Here is a 27999-nt window from a genome sequence, read left to right as displayed (position 1 = left end):
TTTTTGACCCGTCTCTCTTTTTGTCTGGTGTTTAGGCCTAAAGATGCAGTGGACCCCAGAGCATGCACAGTGGGCTGAGCAGCACTTTGATATCTCCTCCACCACACGCTCTCCTGCACACAAAGTGGAGGCCTACCGGGGGCACCTGCAGCGCACCTATCAGTACGCCTGGGCCAACGACGACATCTCTGCACTCACCGCCTCCAACCTGCTGAAGAAATACGCAGAGAAGTACTCTGGGATTTTAGAGGGTCCGAGTGAGCGAGCGCTGCTCTGCTCCTATTCCGATGGCACTCCTGGACTCCTTAATGGACGTAAGTCAGAGAGTGAGTCCTGGCAGGAGGGGATTTACCCAATGAACTGCGCTCCAGATGTTATATCTGTGAGCAAATCTGGAATGACAGCTGCCCTTCCCCCAACAGACGTGTCGGCCAGCATAGGTAGCACCCCAAGGGGGGCCAGCAGCCTGACCGAGCCCAGCTATTCCAGCAGTAACTGTGGGAGTCACACAGCCACCAGTCTACACTCTGGTCTGTCCTCTCAGGAATACGCTACGGGCTACAATGGCTCCTACCTGCACTCTAGTTACAGCGGGCAGACCGCCTCAGGCCTCCCCTCTCCATTGCACAATGCTGGTCTCCTACAACCCCCGCCCCCACCCCCACCACCTCCCCCTACTCTAGTGCCCAGCTACAACGCGGGGTCTCCCAACCTCTCCAACTACAATTATCCTCCGACAGGGTATCCCCCACAGACAGCTGTTGCCCCTAGCTATAGCCCTGGGGGAGCCCCACCTCCCTCTGCCTATCTCCCATCAGGGATCGCAGCTCCCACCCCCCTACCTCCCTCTACACTCCCTGGCTATACCTACCAGTCCCATAACCATGCACCAATTGCACCAACACCTTTGAATGGCAGCTCAGCCAACTCATTGAAAAGAAAAGCTTTCTACATGACGGGGCATGGAGATATGGACTCCAGCTATAGTAATTTCAACTACAACCAACAGCGCTCCTCACAAAGCCCTATGTACAGAATACCAGACAACAGCATCTCAGACTCAAGCAGAGGGAATGGATTTGACAGGAATGCTGATCCGTCATCTTTAGCATTTAAGCACACGAAGCAGCCAATATCCTCAGATCAGCAAAGAAAATGTTGCAGTCAGTCTGGCAGAGCATTAACCCCTCCCTCCTATGGATCAACCAAAAGCTCTGTGGGAGGCCTGAGATCGGGCGAGTCCTTTGGAAAGTTTGGAACCCCCATAATGAGTGAGCACAGTGAAGAGCACAGACAGCACCTCTCCCATTCCATAGCAGGGTCGGACATTGGCAGCGCTACCTCATCCAGCCACGCTGCAGAGGAGCAGCTGAAGAACAGTGATGCCAATCTCGTGGAGTTGGTCACCACAGAGATCCTTCAGCCCGGTCCCCCAGTAGACTGGAATGACATTGCAGGTCTGGAGCTGGCCAAAGCAGCCATCAAAGAAGAGATTCTGTGGCCCATTTTGAGGCCAGACATGTTCAGTGGACTTGCCACATTACCTCGGAGCCTCCTTCTCTTCGGACCTCAGGGAACAGGCAGAACACTGCTGGGCCGCTGCATGGCCAGCCAGCTGGGGGCTGCCTTCCTGCGGCTCAGTGGCTCAGCCCTGGTGACCAAGTGGCTGGGTGAGGGAGAGAAGATTGTCCAGGCCTCCTTCCTGGTAGCCAGGTGTCGCCAGCCCTCAGTGGTGTTCATCAGTGAGGTGGACATGCTGCTGTCGGCCCAGCTCAGCGAGGAGAGCCCAGTGAATAGGATCAAGAGCGAGCTCCTCATGCAGCTGGACAGTGTGCTGACCTCAGCCGAGGACCACGTCCTGGTGGTGTGCTCCTCCAGTAAGCCTGAAGAGATCCAAGAGTCCCTGAGGAGGTACTTCACCAAACGGCTTCTCATCCCCCTACCCGACAGCACAGCACGACACCAGATAATCAGCCAACTGCTCTCACAGCACAACTATTGCCTCAGTGACAAAGAGTTGTCACTGCTAGTCCAGAGGACGGAGGGCTTTTCGGGACTGGACGTGGCACGGCTGTGCCAGGAGGCAGTAGTAGGACCGCTACATGGCATCCCAGCTTCTGACCTCTCAGCCATCCATCCCAGCCAGATGAGACCAGTCTCTTACCAAGACTTTGACAATGTATTTAGCAAATTCCAGTCCAACATATCACAAAAAGAACTGGACACATACACCGAATGGAATAAAATGTTTGGTTGCAGTCAATGAAGCTGAAGCATTAGAACATGTGGGAAGGAAACCCCTTTCAGAGGGATACCATTTAGAATTCTCAGTAAACAGGAAGTGGACAAGAGAATAATACAGGTAGTGGTGACTTTAACACCTGCAGTACAGTAAAGGCATAAAGGCAGGCCTTAGAGAAGCAGAGGCATGCTTTACACAACGGCTGGCAATCTGCACACAACACATAGAGAAATATTATTTTGATGCTTGAAACTGATGAGGCCAAGCATCGCCTACCAAGGTGCAAGTGGGTAGACTTTAACAGGATGGAACCCCTGTGTGTATATATCATTCTGCTGTTCTGGAGATTTAGTTGCTATCAAGTGCCTGAAGTGGTGCTCTTTTATTTTATAATATTATCTCTTCGCCTCACAATCTACATTGATGGCATGTGCTAATATAAAAAGCTTTAATATGAGACAAAAACTACAAAATTGCTTTTTTTCCATTGAAACAGTATTCCTCAACTGTGTCTGTTTTGTGCTCTCTGTGGACAGTAGAAAGTACATGTGTTACTGGTAATCTGAACCCTAATTTATAGACATCATTTATTTTGATGTTCTCTCTTTATGAAAACTCAGGAAAGTGATATGTACAGTACCTCAAAGATTGTCTCAAAAGCACTAAACATTTGGCTTGGGTTTGAATTTGCATTATCAAAAATGGAGGGTTACGGTACCTCGAAAGGCTAAAAATGAGTATGACATTGAATGTACCAGAGTAATTCTGGAGTATTTGGAAGACAAAAGGAGAAGTGTCGTGTTTTTCTTTGCAATTTCCCAAGTGAAGAATCCTATTGTGAATATAGTTTTATTTGATATGTGACAAAGATGAAGAAATGACGTTTCTTTTATCAACTGCAACACATTCGACCGGCCTTCATCGACCGGCCACAGTACATTAAGAGAACACATTTTTAGGATGTCTTTTTTTTGTTAAACCTCATCTGTAGGAGAAAGCATAACATATGTATTTGTCGAATATTATCAGCAGCTTAAATTTGTTTCTCATCTGCAGATAAAACTGTCAGGCCACTTGCGGAGAAATGTGTAAGGCTGAAAACGAGCCTCACGAGGTTGAAACAGACCATTTCCCCCAAGGTATTTCATTCCATCCCGCTGCTGTTTTATCATTAATGAAAACGAAGGATTATGTATGCCCTAAGTTTTCTACCTCAGTTTATTCATTTTCTCTGAAAGCAAAATCTAAGTGTAGGGCAAGATGACAGAGCCTATTTCGCTTATTAAACTATGAAGCCTTTTGAGGGAACAAAAAAAAGCTGCCTTGCTGACAACAAAATCAGCTTAAGTTAGTGTTACACCGGTGTAGTCCCCATTTCATAGACACCTATGTACATGGAGTATTCATTTCTCAGAACATGAGCAGGTTGGTCTTGAAAAGGGGTCTGGAGACGTTAGCCCTATCTTTAAGCCCTTGTTCTAGGGTCATTTCTTACAGCAAAGCTATGTTATCGCTAACTATCAGTGTTTAGTAATATGCCAGAAAAGGGGCAATGGAGACACAAGGCCTGATGAATGCATGAAAAAGCCTTGCATTTATTTATTTATTTTTTCTTCCTTTTTTTTCTTCCTATAGCAGTATGAAAACTGTTAGAAAGCACTAGTGCATTGAAAGGGATGCCCTACAGTACCACTGAAAACTATTATCAGTACAGTGCAAATGCACTGAGGGATCTTGCGTTTTTTTTTGTTCACCTGCATATCAAAGTGATATTTTCCCAATTTGTGTTTCATATATCTTATATTTACATATATCTTAAATTGTTTTTGCTCTCACTCAGCTTATCGTGTTCACAATTACAAAATATATTTGTTTACCTCCAATGACGGCATTTACTGAGCAACAGGAGGCTGTAGAATCACTGACTGTCTATGACTTTCATGTTCTAGTGTAGTCTTATGACAAACATTAACCTGGCAACAACTGCTTTTTCAGTTACACTATTATAAAGAATAACAGCCGCACAAGAAACAACACTTCAACAAAGCACCTACATTGATGAATGGCCCCAAAATGTATTTAATTTTATCTTTGTATCCTATTTTGCTATATGGCTTTTATTGCCATAGATAGATAGGATAAAAGTCCCCTGAAGTTAAGTGTATTTAACCAAATGCATTTTTGAAGCTTTGTTTTGTCATGCAATAATTTGTTTTCAAGTGTCGCTTGAAGCCAAAGTGAAATCAACAGTTTTATTTTGACATAAGATATTTAAACTGAAACTGTCAATTACTTACTTTAATAGCGAGTTAAGCAATTTTGCTTATGCCAATAGGGCATGTTTATTCATGAATTTAAGGCAAAGCAATTAAGCTGTTCAACAAGTTATTTATACATTACAATACACTACATTACACTAATTATAAGCGCAGTAGAACAGGAAAAACTAAGGGATGAGAAAAAAACTTCACTAACACATCCAAACAAATACAGTTTCTCGAAGTAATTTAGTTTGGAGGACAACAATGTAAAGGATAGGCCTTTAAGTACAACGAACTGGCTACAGAAAGGTTGATAAGCACATCTCTTCTCCTTCATTTCTGACAATGTTAATCACTTGAATGTTGCTTTCCAGCCTGTATCACTGTCCCTCTGGGTGGGTTTTGTACAGCGCTGCTTTAGATGTCGGCTTCATCTTTATGTAGTCTTATCTGTTTTCTATTTAAACGTTGTTCTTTATAACCATTTCTACCTCATTGCTACATATTGTACATGTAGTACTTACGTTCTGTCTTTTTGAATGTCATGCATTTGTACAAAAATAAATAAACAAAACAACAACAACAAACGCTAAAAAAGAAATGGACAAAAAATGAACAGCTTACCTCTGAAAGACGGTCCTTACACTGAACAGTATTAGCAGCAGAACTGAGAAAACACATTAGTGAGTGTGAAGTTGACGATAATGCACACATACTTGAGATACTGACTTCTATGGGACATATAGGTACTCATAATGCCACATTTCTGCAAGTATATTGTGGGTTGTATAGGTCTTTCTCTAGGGTCTCCAATGCAAATTCCGTTTTTAAACTAGAATGACTTGCTTTAATATTTTGTGAATTGTTGTAGTGCGCATGTTAATGTGTCTTTGTGTGCACTTACAATTCAATGTGTAAGTGTGTTGGGTTAACATATTTAGATATGTGAAATTACAAATTTATACATTTCATACATATGTACAGGAAATAAACTTGCACATGTGTACTCAATGTACATTTGCTATTGATATATACATATTAAAATGCACCACATACAGTACAGTACATGTTTATATGTGTGTATGTATTGCCATACCTACAGTAAACGTCAATGTATTTTCATCTATTCCAAGGTACAGTACAACAAAAAAAAAACATAAAATATTGAATAAAGATGTTTTTTTCTGGAAACCAAATGTGTTTTCTTATGTCTCCACTCTCTCATTGGTTAGACTCGATTTGATTAGATGTGTGGACATGTCCATGTTCGCAATGTGTGTTAACAATTTCAGTTCTGACATTGATAATGTTAGTCAAGAGACATGACACTTGGAAACGTCAGTTATTTATTGTATAATACCTATACAATGCACGACACATGATGCTCTCTGAGACAATTCGTTTCGATTTATTTTCAAGGTTTTGTGTTTCTTAATAGAAAATTGCCTAGACTGTGTAATTGTAATCCTTCCATTAACCAAATGTGTTGTTTTTCAGCCATTAAAATGTTATGATCACAGGAAAGGAGAAGGATTATACAATCACACCCCTCAGTTCATAGCTCCACACTGCCACTGATTCTCTTTATGTAAATTGCACATTTATGCGTCGATTTTCAATTTTTTTTTGATGGTATCATTATATAGTTGATGGTATGTGCGTAGGAAGCTGCTGTACAATTAACATTAAGGAAAAAAGTCACAGTGCATTTTTGTGCCCAGTTCTGTTTCATTTGTAATGCTGTGTCTCTTTTTCTGCAGTGGGCACATGAAAACAAGTCGGGCTAATGGATGCATTTCAACCGGATTTTCCTCCATTATACAGGAAACAAACCTGGGCCTAATCAGAACAATGACGGTTATCAAAAGCAGAAAAAAAGTGAAATATTTGTATTAGCTGTTTCTGTGTGTTGACATTTGTAATTGATGTCTTTAGTACTAATTATGGACAGAGAGAACACGCATACTTCAAATAAAAGTCTGAATTTCAATTTTTACCTACAGTTTTATGGTCTATTGTGGTAGTAAACATGTGTGAAGTGTTACTGAATAACCTAGATCAGGGAAGGGTAACTGGCAGCCCGCGGATACTTTTCTTCCTTCATTTTTTGGGGTTTACTCGTCGGGGTCTCAACTTAACTCTTGAGAGTTAGAATAGTGCCCTTTCAAAATGTGGTTGCGTTTCAGCAGTTTTTCTCTTGTTATGTCAGTCAATGAGTGTCACTCCATTAGCCCATGTCAGCTAAAACATTTTTTATATGCAAGTTAGTCTAGCCACCTATCGGGGAATCTCCCCATTGATTTTGTTAATCACTCTCACTCAAATATCATATTAAAAACGTCAAACATTTCTCTCCACCCTTCAGCAAAATGTGTGGAATTGCAGGAAATTAGCTGTAAAACTGCTCATTTTTCTTTCCCGCCCCATTGCAAAATTAGTGCGTTTGTAAAAAATGTGTTAGAATATTACAAAATCTTTTCTCCACCCCATTGCAAAATGTGTAGAATTTGGGGGGACAAAAAGGCTGGGGCCAGCTCTGATTGCATATGTGGGTATGGATGTGGGTACTGCGGCCCCACCCCCATCAAAGTTGATCATCCCTAACCTAGATGATGTGGGAAATTATTGCGACCTACCTGTTCTGTTGACCACCATGATTGTCTTTTGTGTTCAAGAAAGTCTTGAAGATAAGCTTCCAATTTTACAACGTAGAACCCTATGCTTCTGTGCTCAAAGTGCTACTGCAGATCTTTATTGGAGTGAAAACAATCATCCCTTTTATAATGCATCATTCTCTATGTTAAGTCACAACCTATTGGCTACACATTTTCCTTGGGCAACTGTGCTAAACTAAGTCAATGTGGAATCTCCCACTTTGCCTATCTTGAAATGGGTAAGTGTCAATATTGCTACAATAAACATTTAGTATCAGACCAATGTCCTCCATATTGTAGCTAGGCAATTGCTTGTTAATTCTTCTGTACGAATAGTAATTATAGTAGTAATAATTTAGTATTTAAAAAATGTCAATATTATTTTCCACCACAATTTTTTCACAACTTAATCTAAATAATGGTCAGTTTCTTTCTCCTGTTTGTCACCCACTGTGCTTCTCTAGCCATTCCCTGTCTGATGCAATACTAGGACCTGGTTAGCAAATATTGTTTCCTGATTCATCTGCTGCTGTACCTCCCGTGTTGCCATTCATCAGAAGAATGGTTTCTTTCAATCATTATTGATCCGTTTACACATTCACATATTGGTAGACACTCTTTTTTTTTTAATTAACCTTTGTTTTCATTTTTGACATATACTGTACAGTATATCTCACCTACCTCCTTTATCAGACATTTGAACAGACATTTTGCCTTCTGCTCTTTTGTTTTCCCCCCTATAACATTTTTTAACCAGAGCATTTGATGAGGAAAGAAACTCAATGCTGATAAGAGGGAAATAAAGTTGTGTCAAACAAATTACACTCAAGTTATTAGTGGCTATTTTGTAAATATCAAAGATCCACTTGTCCCAGTGTTCAGTGGTTCATTTGCATTCTGATGAAACTGAAGTGGATGTGTGTGAACTCCGGGGTTATCTTCGGTGCTGCAGTGCTGAGCAGCCGAATCAGACAGCCCAGCAACCACATGGCTCGAGAGGATGAGCCACGGACCTCTCTCAAATCACTTCCTTCATAACAATTAAAATATGCAAAGTGATAATTTTCCTTAAGTAGCCTTAAATGTGCAATCTATTTAAATGTGAGGGAAATTGCCTAAAGCTTTTGGTGTGTGTGTGGGGGGATGAATAAATTATGCAAATAACATAAAGGACTCTTGAAAGCCTAATTTTTCTGTAATAAGCATACTGTTTCATTTAATATTCTGCCTCTTATTAAAAATGACAGTTCTTTCGCACTGTCTGATGGCTATATCTGACACAAGCCCATGGAAATGACTGCTAGACTATAAATGCAAAATCATTTTGGTAGCTTTTACATGATGGTTACATTCACAAAGTAATTATGCGCTGGAGAGTCCAGAAATAAGGTTTAATTACACAGTAATCGTCTCTGATGGACACTGGAAAGTGTGAGCACTGCCAGACTGCAATCCATCAATGCCAAACCCCTGGCCACTTTTAATTCCTCCTCATTTGCATCATAACCTCCGCACCAAGTTGCACAAATGCTGTTAAATGTTAATAGGACCTGTCTTTCTACTCAAAATGAATGCTTAAACCATTTCATCTCTCCCCCCTCGCTCTATTTCTCTCCACCCTCCCTCTCCAACATCCACAGTCCGTATCTCCTCTCTCTCTCTCTCTCCATTCTCACGAGCCCCCCCCCCTGCCCCCCCACATAACTAGCTCCTCTTCAGGAGGAGCGTTCAGCAGATGAGACAGTGCATGGTCACTGCTGTGCTAATTGGGAGCAGCATGTAAAGTTTTATCTCTCAAGTGCTAACAAACCGTACAGACGGTTCCAATGATGGGTCTGCGTTTTGTGTGTGTTTGTGTGTGCGTGTGTAGTCAGTGTTGTCCACAATGTGGTGTCGTGTGTGAGTTGGTCCTGAAGTCGTATTTAATCCCTATCCTAAGGGACCAGGCAAAATTACATTTGTATTAATTGAATATTGTAGGTGGTGTTGTGTGTGCAGCAGACAGATTACCGTTCCTCTTTAGAGCTCTGTGTGGTTGATTAGAACTAGACTGTCTCATTATCTGTCTCAACCGTGCATTAAAACAACACCCTTTGTTTTACTAGGGATTACCTAGTGTGTGTACTCTATACAGCTTTGCTTTCGTTGAGGTGGTATTAAACACAGTAGTCTACTGTACCACGACAAACACAGACTATACGTTTTGTCATAGTCTGTATACACTGAGTGTGCAAAACGTTAGGAACACCTTCCCTAATATTGAGTTGCACCCCCTTTCTCCTTCAGAACAGCCTCAATTTGTCTGAGCACGGACCACAAGGTGTCGAAAGTGTTCCACAGGGATGCTGGCCCATGTTGACTACAATGCTTCCCACAGTTGTGTCAAGTTGACTCGATGTCCTTTGGGTGGTGGACCATTCTTGATACACACAGGAAACTGTTGAGCATGAAAAACCCAGCAGCGTTGCAGATTTTGACTCAAACCGGTGCGCCTGGCACCTACTACCATACCCTGTTCAAAGGCACTTCAATCTTTGACTTGCACATTCACCCTCTGAATGGCACAAATACACAATCCATGTCTCAATTGTATCAAGTCTTAAAAATCCTTCTTTGACCTGTCACCTCCCCTTCATCTACACTGATTGAAGTGGATTTGACAGGTGACATCAACAAGGGATCACAGCTTTCACCTGGTCAGTCAATGTCATGGAAAGAGCAGATGATCCTAATGTTTTGTACTCTCAGTGTACATTAATATTATTGGCTAATAATATCTGACACACACTATATATATATATATATATATATATATATATATATATACACATGTCCTAAAGATAATAAATGTATTTCCTCAGATTTTACAACCAGAATGAGATTAAGCTTGTTTTGCCCATACAAGTAGAGCAAATCTTGATTTGAAAAAGTAATCAGATGAGAAGAAACAAAACGCATCAGTTATCAGAAATACCGAGGTCATTTATGGAGACAGCAGGAACTGAGGAAGATCACTTTGTAAAATAATATGAATAATTCAATAATAATGGTATCAGTAAACATGCCTTTTGCAATGCATTAAATTATATTTGAAACAAAAACTTTTGAAAGGGCCACATGTTCACTGTTTCTCAACTCCACCAAAGGAAAATAATGTATTTACACATTTTCAATTCAACCCAGCATTTATATGTATTCAAACAATTCCCAAACCAATCGATACAGCCCAGCTGCTTCAACCCCATACTGTATGATCTGTGAGCTGAGCTGAGCTCTTGGAGCTATAGAACTCTATAGCCTGGTTCTCTTCTGACTCCAGGCTAGATGGAGAGAGAATCACAGAGTCTTGATGACTCTGAGACTTTGATAGCCTCCAGCTTGCCTGCCACTGCCCACCTCCAATTAACAGTCAGCTGAGCCGCAACCAGTTAAGGATCCACGACTTTTCCCTCTCCATCTGCCCATCACCAAGGAGGATAACGGTCTGACTAGGGGTCCAGGGGTCAGCAAAGCCAGGTTTAGCAGCCCGAGATAGGGGAAAGTGAGGGGAATCTCAACGTATCACCTGTAGTTTGTCTAAGCTACAGGTGACACTCGGGCCGCCCCCAGGTGGTGAAGATAGGAAACAACATCTCCACTTCACTGATCCTCAACACTGGGGCTCCACAAGGGTCCGTGCTCAGCCCCCTCCTGTACTCGCTGTTCACCCATGACTGCGTGGCCATGCACACCTCCAACTCAATCATCAAGTTTGCAGACAACACAACAGTAGTGGGCTTGATTACCAACAACGACGAGACAGCCTACAGGGAGAAGGTGAGGGCACTCAGAGTGTGGTGTCAGGAAAACAACCTGTCACTCAACGTCAACAAAACAAAGGAGATGATCGTGGACTTCAGGAAACAGCAGAGGGAGCACCCCCCTAACCACATCGACGGGACAGCAGTGGAGAAGGCATAATGTTTTAAGTTCCTTGGCATACCGTCGGCGTACACATCACGGACAAACTGAAATGGTCCACCCACACAGACAGTGTGGTGAAGAAGGCGCAACAGCGCCTCTTCAACCTCAGGAGACTGAAGAAATTTGTCTTGTCACCTAAAACCCTCACAAACTTTTACAGATGCACAATCGAGAGCATGCTGTCGGGCTGTATCACAGCCTGGTACGGCAACTGCACCGCCCACAACCGCAAGGCTCTCCAGAGGATGGTGCGGACTGCACAACGCATCACCGGGGGCAAACTACCTGCCCCCCAGGACACCTACAGCACCTGATGTCACAGGAAGGCCAAAAAGATTATCAAGGGCAACAACCACCCGAGCCACTGCCTGTTCACCCCGCTACCATCCAGAAAGTGAGGTCAGTACAGGTGCATCAAAGCTAGGACCGAGAGACTGAAAAACAGCTTCTATCTCAAGGCCATCAGACTGTTAAACAGCCATCACTAGCACAGAGAGGCTACTGCCTATATACGGACTTGAAATCATTGGCCACTTTAATAAATGGAACACTAACTTTAATAATGCCACTTTAATAATGTTTACATATCTTGCATTACTCATCTCATATGTATATATTGTATTTTATACCATCTATTGCATCTTGCATCTTGCAACATATACATATTCTTATTCCATCCCTTTACTTAGATTTGTGTGTATTAAGTAGTTGTTGTGGAATTGTTCGATTGCATGTTAGATGTTACTGCACTGTCGGAACTAGAAGCACAAGAATTTTGCTACACTCGCAATAACATCTGCTAAGTGACCAATACAATTTGATTTGATTTGATTTAAGCTCTGCTGAGGGTCAGTGTTTTTTCTCTGGCTGCAGGAATGCGAATGTCCCTGTTCCTCTGGTTCGATAACAAGCAGGTGATCATACCCATCCAAACGCAAATGTCTAGAGGTAAGCTCCCACCACTTGCCATTTCCTATATATTTCCTATACTTATAGGAGATTCTGGGTTTGGACACCATGATATAGCCTAAATGTATACCTATATACAGCTATATAATACTCCAGATCATCATCCTTCACTGGCTCCACATTTCCACAAAGTGCCTAAAGTGTCATGTAGTTACCCTTTACTGTGGTGAAATGTGGCTCTGAAGAGAGATTTAATGACGTGGTGATCAAAGAGGATACCTGCACTGCTGCTCCTATGCAATAAATAGCCTCATTAATGTCAGCAAGAATAAGCCATTCTTTAAAAGCAATGTTTTAATCATTAATTTTGGGCTATCAGAGTAATAACATCATATTCATGTTCTAATTTGGTGGCAATTACCTTTTTTTGGGGGGGGGGTGTTGAATATCCAAGTAACATTTTAATTAACAACAATAAATTAAGATGTTAAACCAGAGTGGCACGAAATTCTGACTGTTTGATTTCTCATTAATATCTTAATTACTATTTGGAAATCCCTAATTGACTTATTCTCAGAGCTGTTATTTACTGTAGGTCATCTCAAATATAGTTTTACACAAAAGAGAATATTTTCCTTCCAGCTGAAATACCATGGGCTGAGGCTGACATGGCCAGCTCTTGGCTCTAGGACCCAGGCTTCTCTTTAGTCTGTCTTAACCCTTGACTGAGAACAAGTGGTGCTAATGGGGAGCAAAGACAGAGGAGAACATGTCCAATAACCACACATCCTGTATCCAAGGCGATCATTGGAAACACAGAGCGTCACTCTTTCAATTTCGTCCTTTTTCCACCGGCAAGCCTCCCCTCTCTAACGTCATTATCTGCACCAGATCTGCTGGCTCTTTTGACAGGGGCTATGTTATCCAGGCACTAGGGAAATGCAAATTGATTTCATATCTGCAATGGCATTTTTAAGGCTTCTAATGTTACACGTACTGTCAATTCAGGACCTGGATATGAAAATCATAGGGAAATGTCAGAGCATGGGAGGACTCTATGTCCTGGGGTTTGTGTTTAACTGTGATCATCAGCTAGTGAAACAATACACTTTGTGATGTTTCATGGCACAGTCTCCCCGATTCCTTTAATCTCACTAAGAGTGGGTTTCTCACATGCACCATAGCTGACTAGAGTGCCTGCCGACAGACATCCAGACTTATGGAAAATAAGATAGTACATTTGTTGTTGTGGTTCATCCAATTAAGTTGCTATGAAAATACTTTTTGTCAAAGGATATTACACTAAGCGACATACATCGGGGGGGTATTCATTGAGAGCTGTTCGATTAAAACTGGTTTTCAGGTTGGTTCAACTACATAATAATTTGCAAATGCTCTGTCAAGGCGTCTATATGTTATGGTATACAGAACTGCACTCATTTTAATTCCGAACTGGCAAGTACGATGTGTATGTTTTATAAAAGGAGGCAGTGACTTTTTTAAAGGTGCCGACCATCCTTGCAAGCACTTTGAGTTAAGGGATACTGCAGCGTTCGTCTCAAAGGATCTGATAGCAGTGGAAGGAAAAGAGAGGGAAACGAAATAGTGGAAAGCAGATGGCTAACGATGAAGGTCAAATCCGATTGAGAAGTTTGTCAAAATGTGATGACATAAGCAATCTGTAAACTGTTATTGCGCCATGCTTGAGGTGCAGAGAAACATATTGAAATTACAAAAAAACACTGCAGCTGCCATCATACTGCCAGGAATGATTGCCCCGAGTGTTTTTTCTTTGTTGCCTCTCTCTCTCACTCCCCTCTACTCCCTCCCTCGCTCTCTTGCACACGCATGGCTGCCTGCCAGATGTGAAGAGAAGCATATCTGGATTTAATGATATTACAAACGGCTTTCTTTATGCTCAATAATAACTCAATTATGATTGATACAAAACTGTCAACGTTTTATCTGATTCAAATGGACTTGTCTGTCATCCTGTATTGAGTCATCAACTTCCATTGGTTATGAGGCTCGTTTGCATTATCTAATCATCTGTCTCGATGGGATGTCTCGGAGGCTGATCAGATAGCACTTTTGAATAGTGGTGCAACAACCGTGACAACAGAATCATTCTGTGGAGATTGAGAGGGTCCCATTATGACTCCTACTTATGGCGATGTCTGAGCTTTTTTTGTACGTAAAGCCTTGACTCTACTAAATCCCCCAGCACAGCCACATTTTTTGTTGTTGATTAAAGCCACTTCCACATCTCTGTCTGGTGTGTTTTCCACAGAATAAAGAGACGCTTTATATTCTCTCCTGTCCAAATTTTAGGGCTCTCTATCAAGGCCAGTCTGGGCCACACAAGTCCTACAGTATGTGAAAAAAGAATCAAGCGCCAGATCACTAGAATACATTGCTCTGTTTTCAAAAGCTGTATTGGGATCCTGTCAGTGAATTGATTTACTGTAATTGTTGAAATCAGTCTCAATAATCTGCATTTGCAGAAACAAATCATATTTTTTTAAATGCAGAACCCTCAGGGAATCGAACAACATAGCTACCCTGTTGACTTAGCTATCATTATGTTTGTGCGTCAAAGTATTATATCATTTTTTATTCATAGAGCTTCACGTTGTCACTTAAAAAATATTTATTTGTGATATTGTAAGCATGGTTGAGCTTCAGTAATTTTTTCAAAGACAGTCAAATGAGGGGCCGGTGGAGACTAGTTTACGTTATGGTATGGCCCCCTGCGGTAGTGCATTGACCAATTTCTTATACAATCACTGTGATGAAAACTTAAAAGAGATGCCAGTTGAGGAGTGTTAAGCAGGCATAGAGCTTTTGAACCCTGGTTTTATTCATCTGCCTGACATCAGGGAGTCTAGGTTTGGTGTGACTGGAAAAAGTTTTTCTTTTTTAAATTCTCCAGGCAGAACCGCAAATTAAGCTCACTTCTATTTGACTGAAGATGAGACCAGCCCAGAAGTGAGAAGCTCTAGTCCTCCCAGCTCAATTTCAGTGTACAGTACAGGAGTGAAAAGGTGACAGGGAGAAAAGGTACTTTACTGTATTTACGTGTTTATCTTACGATTTTTATTGACAAGAGCCATGAAGGATTAGAAAAAGAGTGTTCAACCCCAGCTGTAGGACAGAGACATTAATGTATCGCCAAAACAGAGGTCTTTTAATTTCAGATTTTGGTGTCCCTGTCTTGGATGTTGCTGTTAGATAGACACGCAACACTGCAAGTCCACATAACAAATGCTTTTTCAAATTAATACTGGCGTTCACTCAAATCTTACTCGCAACTCAACTGTGAAAAACGTGTCCAAACTGGAATATATATTTCCATACTACTCAGGTGTTTATTGATCAGTAAACTGGACGTTTTACTCAGGTTTTGCTGCATTCTCACACTTAAACTGAGAGGAGTGAAGAGGAGGGTGGATATGTTCTTGCTTGAGTAAGGGTACGAGAAATGTGGCATTTCAATCTATAAATGCAAATACCTCTTCCCCTCATTTGTGATGATAATGTTTGGATGTAGGTTGATTTTGAAGGAGAATAAGAAAATACTTTTTTTAAGCTGGTGGGAAGAATATATTGATTGAGGATTCTTGGAGCTTGCAAGTAATAAATATTCATCATGGAAGATGATTTTGAAATCGAAGTGGGGATGGATCTGTTTCCTGGCACTTATATTGAAACTTTATTTTCTGTTTCAATAAGACCAGATAGTTTGTCCAATGCATTTCTTCTGATGACAAACGATGTGTATTAAGAAGTTACATCTGGAGAACGTAGTGGACGTCTCTCTCGTGACAAGCAATCACCCCTAGTAAGACACTTGTCATGCTGACAGATTCTCAGGGAAAGATTATCTGAGGCTATTCTGAGCACATTCAAAGGCAAGGGACCATGCACTCCCCTTGCGAGTTCATTATCATTCTCAGGTTATCCCAGGCCCAGCGAATCTGGAACGCAGATGAATTAGTGAGAATTTAAAAGTCTCTGTGGTCTGAACCCTCTCCAAATCTCCTCCAAGATGAAAGCTACATAGCCATGGCTCGTGCACCGTCGCTCTCCTCGCCTGAGCCCCCGTGGAAGTCCTCTGTCTACAGACCTAACCCTAACCCTCCTCTCCCCCACCCTCCTGAAACGACACAGGCAGTTAATGTTGCCTAACATCTCCTGACCGCGGGGTCTGTCGTGAAGGAGAAGTTGTGCAAGGCTGCAGGACTGAGTGTGGACTGAGCCTGCGATCACTAGTGCTTAATTACAGTGCTAGCTGTGGTGCCGGCATCAAGGATCTCTCTGCAGGCAGGCCTAGCTGCCTCTCATCTCAGCCTCTCTGCAGCTATCAAGGATCTCTGTATTGCCTGGCTGCCGGTGACTGTGTCAACCTGTGCCGGGCATAGCTGTGTTATTTCGCTCTAGTATTTGAACAGGGATTTATCAGTTACATGATTTTATACTTCATACTCCTAAATAAGACAGTGTGTTTTCACAGTTAGACATCCCTAATACATGCAATAGGTCACTTAATGGTTTCCTTCAACTAGTCGTGGCATACCACTAGGTTTTTGGTTTGTGCTCCAGAGATGATACAATATTACAAAAAAAATTGTAACTTTTAAAATGACATATTTCAAATTGCCATGGAAGTGAAATAGAGCTTACGGATTGACATTGATATCCACAGGTTTCAAAACACGGACATGGCTACAGTACATATATACCGTACAGTACAATTTCCTACTTTGTTGTGCTCACATGTAGCTGGTTATCAAACCCTTATTTTTCTCTCACAAAATCTCCGAAATACAGTAATGGTCTGTCTTTGCGGAGTATTTATACTCTTCCCTGCCTGCCTGCCAGGACTTTGTAACAGACTGCAGAGAGAGGCTGCCTCTCTCCATAAGCTCATTCAGCATCACACCCTGCCCTTGTGCTGGACATCAAATGACCAGCCGACCCCCTGAGGAGCTCTCAAGTTTCTTCATTTCGGCAGCCGCTCTGCTCTCCCCCTGGTCCCTCCCCTGGTCAGCAGCCCCTCGGCTCGGGGACAGAGAGAGGACATCTGCTTGTCAGAGGATAAGGGACAGACTGGCCCACTGTCCGTCTGTCACAGGATCAGATTGGGCAGGTCATCTCTCCGACTCCTTATTATTCACATGAAAATGTATCTGATATGGGCTTTTGTTTGTGCCTTGTGCCAGACTGTCCAGAGAAAAAAAAGACAGAGGGTAGCTAGCTACAACCTTGCCAGATTGACCTGGTAGACATGGTTGAGATATGGTTCAGGAGGTCATGACTGCTCTCAAATAATATTGCCTTACAATATTACGTGTATTTCAAACATGTATCATTTCTATTTCAAAATGTGTTTTAGTGTCAGCTACGGGCTTGGATATCCCTTGTCAAATATAAAAACAGAAACTCCATAAATCAAAGCCATATACAGTACTTCACACTGGAAACAGGTGGTATCTCTCTCTCGCTCTCTCTTTCTCCATGTCTATTCTGTAATGATTATCTCTATCCAATTACATGGAGATTTTGACATCCCATTCTGTCGACGAAAGACGCTACGATCGATAGAAACATAGCTGCATAAAAATCTATTTCACCGCAAACAGCAGGAGGGAAATTGAGCCTCCTGGATCAGGATGCCTTTGGCCTCGTCTCCTGTCTCACCTGCTCAGTCGTTTGTTTGATTCCTAAACTTAATATTGGTGTTCTTTCTCCTGAGATTTTCACATCCCCTTTAAAGTGCAAGCAAATGTGGCTGAGGGGGAGGGGCATCTTACAAGAATGACATACAAACGCTAATGAACGACCAAACCCGTCGCTCATTTTTTCTTTTTCTTCCTTTAATTACATTTGCAGGGTCCTAAATGGTCCCAACACATCCAACACGTTGGTATGTAACTGTGATAAACGGCGAATCACTGCTTTTACGTTCTATAGATTACGCAATTAAATGTGATTATGGCTCGTTACATGTCGGGCTGTGGCCGTGGCATAATGATACGTGTTGTGTCTGACACAAGTACAGAGGGAGACACCAGGGAGGACTGTAAAGTGATCCTGCAGGAGTGAGTGCTGGCCAGGAGCCATGACCATGTGAGGAGCAGAGAAAGAAGGACCAGTATGAAGAGGCTTGCTGCCTGGCCGTGCTAACTGTGCCTCCTGGCCTGAGCTGGAGGTGAAAGAGAAAGTATCACACTCTCCTTGTCAGCTGCAAGGGTAATTACTGCTGGCTGAAATTACTCAACATTTGTTTATTAGCTCCCCAGAGCACACTGTAAATAGATGGTCTGTTAGAGTCCGATCGCATTAAAACCCTGCTACCTCCTCGCAGCCAGGCACCACAGCAAATCCCCGGGCTCCTGTTTGCTGTAAGCTAGCCTGCTGCTCACTTATTGAACAGCTAGAACCAAGCAGCCATGTTAAATGTGATTGTTTTCCATTAGCTACATCCTGTCTAATACCTCATTGTGCGTGGCAATTACTGAATTCTGCCATGCAACATCAGATTCATTAGCACACTGTATACTCCTACAACACTAGCAGCCTGCTACTCAAACCTTTCTTTTTCTTTTTTTTTCCCTTTCAGTTTGTTATTCATGAGCTTCGGGTGTTTTAATTCAATATTGATTTCCACCTACACTTGTGCGTGTGTGTGTGTGTGTGTTTGTGTTTGTGTGTCCCTCCACGGTTGCTATGCATTTGTGTATGTACGCAGTGATTGAAAAACTTGGGAAGGCCAGATCCATCCCTGTATTCATTGTGTTGGATGGTTCCTGTCAAAGATGACATTCTAAAACACTTGACCCACAAAAATGAATTCTTGGCCGGGACCCAGTGACAGTGGAGAGCAATTCATTCTCCTAAAATGTGAGGACATAAAAAGCAGGGGCGTCCAATAGTCCTGTCAAAGGAAGCGCGAGGAGGGTATAAAAAAATAGAAAGGGAGTATGTTAATGTGGAACAAATGTGAATGAAATGTATAAGCAGCTGTAGAGAGACATTCTATGATTATTCGAGAAGAATTCCAAAGAACGCGTCAACAAACATCCCAGACCGATACCATTATAATCGAGATATTTTGCTTTAAGATGCACTAAACAGCCATCCTTTGTACGCCTGTGACAGGTAGCTAGCTCGTGGCTACCTAGAAACCAGAGTATTAAAAATCCCCTCTTTGTGTGGCATCCTCCCTTCCTCTGTCTCTAATGTCCTCCTAATAAAAGCCACCGCTGAGGTGACTGTGCGCAAATAAGATCCGGGAGCTGCTGGACATCTATCATATCTCTCCGGAGCAACATTACACACACCTAACTGCCACTCTTCGCTTCATTATGAGATTAACTCTCCGCATTTCTGAAGTGATTTCATCTGTAATGTGACAGAGTCTGGCTGCTTGGCCAGACAACTTGTACGCATGCCGTCCTCCTCCCTCTTTCTCCTCCCTCCCTCTTTCCTCCCTCCCTGGCTTTGCCGTATTGTTATTCTTTCGGTGCCTCTGTCTCAGGACCTTCCAGGGAGAAGAAATCTGATAATAGTGGATCTCCTTTGAGACACTGCCAACAACGTACATTTGACCGGCGGACCAGATGGCCGTTTACACCCGGGGTCTGTGAGACAAGCAGCAACGCAAACATTAGATGTCATTTTGCATTTTTAAATACACATCACATCCTCCCACCTGCAGAATGTCAAAAGCACATACTCTGATGCCAACGGTCATGGAAAGTGCACGCCTCAATAATGGATTTATTTCTAAATGACATTTGAAAAAGAGCATGTAAATTCCAAAGTTAAATGAGGACAAATAAGTCAAGTTGCCTTTGTAGACTTAATGAACACAGTTGGTTGTTATGTTATTTGGGTTAACTCATTTGGCGTAATGAACAATCTGAGATACTCAAGGTCTACTGAAATTCTGTCAAATCCAAATATTTATCGGCGTTAATTGTTCCCCATGACAAACTCATTTATATCTTTGGAGGTTGTACATCTTCCATTTGATTTGTGGGTAGGGGAATGTCACTGATAGGGCGTTGGGCCACCACAAGCCGCCAGAACAACTTCAATCCGCCTTGGCATAGATTCTACAAGTGTGTGGAACTCTATTGCAGGGATGCGACACCATTCTTCCACAATATTTTGTTGATGGTGCTGGAAAACACTCAGGTGTCTCAGGCGCCACTTCAGAATCTCCCATAAATGTTCAATTGGACTGAGATCTGGTGACTCAGACACACACACACACACACACACACACACACACACACACACACACACACACACACACACACACACACACACACACACACACACACACACACACACACACCCTTTAATAAGAGAGGTCCTTTGAGACCTCTCAAAGTCACTGAGATCTCTTCTTCCAGTCATGGTCAAAACAAAATAATGTGCAACTAGACATTTTTATACATGACCCTAAGCATGATGGGATGTTAATTGCTTAATTAAATCAAGAACCTTTCAATATACTTTTTATCCCTCATTTACACAAGTGTTCCTTTATTTTTGCAGTTGCCTACAGCATATCTCCTAGCTATATTTCTATATGTGTTATTAACTAGGGCTATAGGTTTATCCTGACCATGTGACCTGACTAGAAACACCCCAAATGCCCCTCGTTATAGCTTATAACTAGGGGCCAGAATTCTTCCTGACCAGGTCACGTGGTCAGGGAAAACTCAAGGTCCTAATCATAACCCTCTTATGTACAGCTAAAAAATGCCAAAGTGAGGACAATACACGTTCCATGGCCAGCACTGCCACCACGTTAACACAGAACCTCTGAAATCAAATTCAAGGCAGAAATCTAAAACGTCTCCATCAGCATCTTACATATGGATTAAAAAAAAGGCTCTTGGAGAGAATCAAAGCAGAAGGAAATGAATGGGGAGTATTTAAAATGCAAAAACTCCTCTCCTTTTTCAAAGGCCAATATCAGAGAGGTGGGGGTGGGGGTTAGTCATCATTGCCGGTGAAGAATTTCATTCATCCCAACAAGGACCCGGAAAATACAACTGAAGTGCAAGATTCTGACATCTCTAAAGTGAAATGATAATTGCCTTTAAAGACCAAGGAGGAAAGAGAGAGGAGATGAAAGATAAAGAGTGCGTACTAAAGAGAACATTGGGATGTAGAGAGAGATGTTCAAGCCATAGAGACAAGCCACATAAATAGTCATGAAATGAGAACTTTCTGCCTTGTATTGAAGTTGAGAAATACTCTCGGAGAGGCCAGCAGGCCAGTCTAAATAATCCTAGACTTAGCGTCCCATTCTGAATCCCATATTAGCTGCCGAGATTTTAATGTAAATATGCCATTACGCCGTTATTATAGTGATCAGACTGCGTGGCTTACAGGTCAGCCCAGCCACTGTTAATTTTGCAGGCAAAAGCTTTTTTTTCTCTCTCTTGAAATGTTAATAACTTTCTATTAGTTAATGTAGCGTGACTAAAATTCAAATTAGACATAATTTATTTTAATATCTGTGACTAGCTTGCCTGACAATTTAGCAATGGTCTCCTGCTGAATACAAGATTCTAAATTGGGGTAATTTGCATTGGATGGTTGAGGCACGCCTTGTCTCACAGTTGTGTCATTGTGAAGTCAAGGATGGTTCATTTTGCTCCTTGAGGTACAAGTATTCAGAATTGAATAATGCGATCCGTCACATTAAATGCATGTAGCAACATTTGTGGGACAGTGCTTCTTGCTATGGTGTTAAACAAGCGAGTGAGCATTAGTCCAGTTTGAACCAATACAATTTCACATTGTGGTATATTTTTCAAAAATAAATGTTGGTATATTTATAAACTGCTGGTTGGTGTTGTGACCTCATAAATGAACTCAACTTGCTTTCCAAACATGCCATGCCCTCTCTGATGTCATAGAATCTATGGTCAACATAAAATGACAACTAAGAACACAATTTATATAATTGGCGACGTGCATTAGAGGAGCGTTACATGTTACACATTTATGACGAGTACCTCTTTGACTTGTTTTTGCAAAGTTGTTGAAACCATGTCGGTGGCACTTTAAATGCAGGCTGTGCTGACAGTGGGTGAGCAGGATAGGAGAAGCCCAGCAGATTGGAAACATCTGGGCGATTGTAGGGAGCACTCCCACATCACACAGAGCTCACTGAGATTTGACAGTGCCCTCTGAAGTGACAGCTCTGACCTCGGCTAGTGTGCATGCGTGCAGCTGCCAGAGACAGGACTGCGTGGCTAAAACACAGTGGCTGGAGCCAGCCGCTCAAGGCACTGATTGGTACTACAGCCAGCCACGGGCTTGATAGGAACGTAGTCGACATGCATCATTTCAACAACAGTAAAATACAAACTCTTGTTGAAATATACTTATTATGAACGTAATAAAAGGAAAACTACTCCTTCAAAAAAATATTTACGGGGTACATTTAAGATGAATGAACCATAAGAATGTAGTGTGTATGTATGTGGTTGTGTGTATGTCCCTAATTCCGTTGCTTTTAAACTGAATGCAACAGTTGTCACATTAAGCTGCGGTATTGCTCTATTGGCCAATACACAAGCCACAGTACATACACAATCTGTAATGGCCAATTTTAACATAAAATATGATTGGCGGCTACAGACGTCATGAGTCCTTAGTTACTTCATACATTATCATGATGCATTACTTATGTTGTCCTCCACAACTACCTCCTTCCTAACATACAGCTGTATCAAATCCAAAGACGAGGGAGCAGCTGCACACGTCGATGTAGAGCAGATGTTCTGTGAGAAACCTTAACTAAATAATGGGAACCAAACCGTGCCTTTTAAATTCTACCTGACAACAACTCCTCTGCAAGCTTAACCAGACCCAGGACACATTGACACATCCTCTGTAACATAACAAGCACACATACCAGTGTTTTTTTTTTTAGAAGCACTCTTCTTGACCTAAGAGACAAAATGTTGCTCTTTAAAAGCTAATGTCCTGGAACTCTACACATTTTGCCATGGAGCGGAGAGAAAATGTTGACACTTTTAAAGTACATTTCCTGCAATTCTATACGTTTTGCCATGGCTTATGCCGTGTTCTTATGCCATCTGGGTTAAAAATTCGTACAAAATCAAATGGGGACCCCATGCTATGACTTAGGATTCCCTGACTATCTAGTTTTATTTTGGTGGTTGTTAGTTCTCAAAGATCATCTTATTAAAAAGATATAACTTCATATCTGGTTTTAGTCGTTTAGTCGTTTAAACACTGAAAACGTTTTAAATGTTGAATGTTGAACGTAATTGAATGTTGGCATTTAGCCGAAACATAACAACAACACTGTTTTGTTTGGAGTGTTGGCATAGTTTCTAAATGTCTAAATGTGTTAGGTATTTAGAGCTCACATACAGTCTAGTAAAAATCCTACAGCGCACCTTTTCTTATTGCTCTGTTTTGCATACATCTGTATACTGAAACATGCTATTCTAGAGTTTAGCTCAACATCACTCTATAACCATATTAATATTCATGTTTATGGTAATGAGCATTGTTTGATGGGGAACACTGATTCATATTAGATTCATTAATGTAACGAAAGCAAGAAATGATCAGATAATATGCAATCAGGGGTATTAAACAGACTTTAAGGGAAGATAGGTGTGTCTGAGATACATTCATGGGTGGCAGTATATATAAGTTTAAAAAAAAATGGACTGAGGAAAGATTGCTGAGAACATACAATGTTATAGATTAAACAAAACAGAGAGCGAAATGGATTTCATTTGCATCAACCTCATCTTTGGAGAAGAGCTCAACTGCTTACCATTATTCAAAGATATCTTTTAAATAAGGCCCAAATATGAGGGTGAAACCAATTTAATGAACGGCCACCAAAGACGTTTGTCAAATGATCTATATTGAGATTTTGACTGCATAAGCCTCTTATCATGGCTGCTTCAAAACACACCACCATTCTGTTTCACCACTGAATTTGAGAGATATAGAAACACAATAAATGTGACATTTTAAAGCTTGGCTTACTTGTTAATTACAGAACCATTTTAAATTGAACTTAGGGAACTTAATAAGAGCATATTTGGGTTGAGGAATGTGCTTAGCTCTGAAAGGGGAAAGTATTTTCTCGCTGATGCTTTTCACAAGAGATTGACTAATGGTCTAGAATTCTATGTCATTTTCATTTCACTTCTAATCGAGTTGTATTCCAGGTGGGTTCCTTCTTGGGTGACTTAGGACTTTCATATCACTTAGTTTTGTGTATAGCATGAACATATTGTATTATATTTTGATTGTGTATCACGTCTCATTTTGCATTAACTTGAACTTTTAGCCAAAACATGCACTATAGGCTGCTTTGTAAATTGAACAAGCGACAGTCATGAAATCACATTTGCATCAAGCAGGGGGCAATGAGGACAATAGCACCCAAGCGGAAGACTTCAATTATTTCAAAGAGAAGCAAATTAATGCATCTTCTTTAATTGTCTACTGATAATCCATGACAGCGTAGAAATAATTGCACAAACCAAAGTAGGGTGCAGCATTACATATGATTCAGTATACAGCATGTATGTCTGTTAAAGTACAGTATGTGTGACATGATTCATTATACTGAACTAGGTATAGTGTATTATATAATGTATATTGTATATAGTGTATACACTATATACACTAAGTGAATATAGTGTACAGTGCTTTCAGAAAGTATTCATACCCCTTGACTTATTTCAGATTTTGATGTGTTACAGCCTGAATTCAAAATTGATTAAATCCAAAAACAAATCTCACCCATCTACACACAATACCCAAAAATATCTATACATTCCTATGTATCATACTTACACAGTTCTCCTTCCTTAATTCCTTCCTCTCTCACTGGAGAGAGGCCTATCATTTCTTTGCCACATAAGTCACCACCCCCTCCCTTAATGAATGGTGGAGACATCACATCTATTGTACCTTGATTAAGACTTTAATATTAGCAATTATTCCCAAGTCAAATAAAACATAAACAGTCTTTTACCTTCTTGACAGGCCTGTTTAACAGTCCGAATTCAATTGAATTTCGCCTGATGACTTGTTACAGTGCGGTGCCAAGCTGGGTCCACTGATTAATAATCACAAAGGTTAGCCAATGTTAATAATTCCATGGGAATAATTCTAATTGGTACACTTTCTGATAAAAAACACAATCCCCTTTTAACAGTTACATGAAGTAGTAATCCTCAAGTCATATATTTGTTGCGTGGTTAAATTGACTAATGTAACCCTGCCCGAGCCATCTTTCTTGACTACCTGTTAGCAGTTAATATAATATTCAATGACTTTGTACATGCATTAAATAAAGTAGAGCGGTACACACACTCTCAAAGATGGATGAGCAGCACACCTCAGTCACAGCAGCCACATTCGTTTAGAACAGAGGGGAGGTTTTTGTTGTAGAATAACTGTAGTCGGGGGGTTGGTAGCCAGTTTGGAGAGAGAGAGAGAGAGAGAGAGAGAGAGAGAGGAGGGACCACCACTAGTCCACCTGACAGTGACGAAGAACGTAGGCACGTGCTGGCAGTTTCCTCTCGAGCCACGGTCGGGAGAGAGGAGAGGAACTCAGAGGAGAGAACAGCCAGTGGATGCATACTGAGATTTACCAATGAAAACACTACGCTTTCAGTGAAAACTCTTTCTTTGAGCCTTCACAACAACAGCACACTGCTGTGTGCTCTTCATAGAGCAAGGATAGAGTATAACATAAAGCCGGGCTGTTGGAGTAAGAAGGAAACAAAATGAGATTGTGTAACATAGTACATGTAGATAATTCGACTGACGTTATAGTCGTTTCCTTCGACCACTTCTTCCAGGCTTTTTGTTTTGTGATAAAGTTGATTACAGTCTGTGCTCTCTATGCTCATGCCGTCTGTCTGTCAGAGCGGAGTGTAGTGAGGCACGGCTGAGCCCAGGGATATAAAGGAGGGCATGCCTTTTAGATGACTGGGAGATGTGAACACTGGATATTTATGCATTCAAGCTGCCCTCTGCTGTTCACAAACTCAATGACAAGACAAATGGATTAGAACAATGGAAAATGACGGACCTGTTGTGGTTGTAGCATTTAATGCTAAGTCTGGCACTGCCAATGAAATGCATCTTTCAACCAAAGAATAGAGCACAGTGAACAGTAGAAGGTGTGGGTGGATTTCCAAACACATTTGCAACTTGTGGTACAAGGTGTAATTTATGACATTTGATCCAAATTATACTTTGTTTTATAAATAACAACACAGGTACATATCGGTGGAGAATTAAAATGATAAATTCACACATGCAAAGCTTTTCTGGGTCATGGCAAATAAAAGTGATTATGTTTCCGTGAGAATTGAAAAGACACAAAACAGAACATTCAAACATGATAGCCTATTGAATTGAGAAAACATACAAAACAGCTCATCTTAAACAACCAAGATGCTTCTTTACACATAAAATATATGTGGAGGAAAGTATTTTTTCTGTTGTAAAAGCATTGCATGCCGGTGAATGTCTGTCAAGCACCTCAATGATGACAGGGACCTTAGAATAAAAGGACTGTTCCGTATGTTGCTGATTGTACACCTGTGGATAAGACGTTCAGTTGGTGATGTAAACAGCTTAGCTTCAGGCTAGCTATGTCCGCAGAATACAAATTTCACAGCAGAAACGCAAACTTACTTGGTACTGTACAATAGGTTCCAAGGCTTTAGCACCAGGATATTCAGGACCTAACTTCCTGTTTATACTGCATCGTCATGTCTTTAAAAATCTTAACATTCATTTATTACAAAGTCTAACCTGTCTGAGTCAAAAATACTTAACTTAACAATTTACATTACTTTGAGAACAGAACCACTTTATCTTGGTTGAGGGGATTTTTTATTCTTTAACACACTATCTTTGACCTTATAAAACAATGCAAATGTATTTTTCTACCAGACAATTAGATTATTATTGTGCTGTTCGGGAAGGTGCGCGAGCTGAATGATAATAAGGCCCAGGAATGCAATTGGTCCATATGCTAATTATGGCAACATATTTCCCCTTCACATTAACATATCATCTGAATTTAGTACCTGACACAATTGTAGAGATCAACACAGTTGATGTGTCAGCTACATGTATGTGTTGGCTTGGAAAATCTGCTGCACTCAAAGTCAAGTGGATGTTAATGCCCCACAGACCCGTCAGTCCGATTTACCTCACAAAGAGGGAGCACATTTGTGCAATGGCTCCTCTTTACCTCTCTTTAAAAGAGGAAATTGTGGAGTTTAACCTCCAAATATTATCTTTTTCCTTTGCTCTTTATGCAGGGAACGGTCGTACATCCGCCAAGAACTGGGCACAGTCAAGACGCTGATAATCCCAACTTTTTAAGTGCTGATAAGACAAGCAATTTAACATAATTATTAACCGGCTAGTAGGAATGGTTAGTATCTTCAGACATTTAATATACATAGGTAGATAGGTCATTTAAATCATCTTAGCATTTTGCTTACAATTACCACACAATAGTTTAACAAAATTCTGCTCAGAATGTGGCATTATAAATATAATTGGCTCTCGCAGTCAAAGCTACTGGTACACTTATAAAATCACACACCATGAATAGGATTGTGTGCTAGGCTGCATTAAAGAGGCAAGGCAGACAAATCCTTTTCTAAAACAAATGCTTTTGACCAACGCTATTATTACCTCAGCACTTAATTACTTTTTTTTGATTTTTGGTTTAATTGCTTCAATAAAAATAATCTATAACACATTTTTTTATTACACTTTCCAAGTGACCTATGTAAAGAGAGTTTTATTATGCAGGCAAAATAATTAGCCTGTCACAGTCCAGTTAGGGGCTATTGTCTAGCTATCCTTTTCATTGCTATTCCTGGCATGACCAACATTCCAAAGT

General features: G+C 41.1%; 1 protein-coding gene across 2 annotated transcripts in view; it reads left to right on the top strand.

The window, feature by feature from the left end:
- The window catches only part of LOC106586191 (fidgetin-like), a 36696-nt gene extending 31002 nt beyond the window's left edge, over nt 1-5694 (top strand). For both annotated transcript variants that reach the window (XM_014173168.2, XM_014173167.2), the window contains one exon: nt 36-5694. In XM_014173168.2, the coding sequence (XP_014028643.1) occupies nt 44-2266 (2223 nt within the window). In that variant the 5' untranslated portion in view covers nt 36-43 and the 3' untranslated portion in view covers nt 2267-5694. The remainder of the gene's footprint in view (nt 1-35) is intronic.
- Nucleotides 5695-27999: the final 22305 nt, after the last annotated feature.

This window comes from Salmo salar, chromosome ssa25, assembly GCF_905237065.1.
Source record: "Salmo salar chromosome ssa25, Ssal_v3.1, whole genome shotgun sequence".
Taxonomy (NCBI): domain Eukaryota; kingdom Metazoa; phylum Chordata; class Actinopteri; order Salmoniformes; family Salmonidae; genus Salmo; species Salmo salar.
Note: the sequence above shows the minus strand (reverse complement) of the source record. Positions and strands in the feature narration are given on the sequence as shown.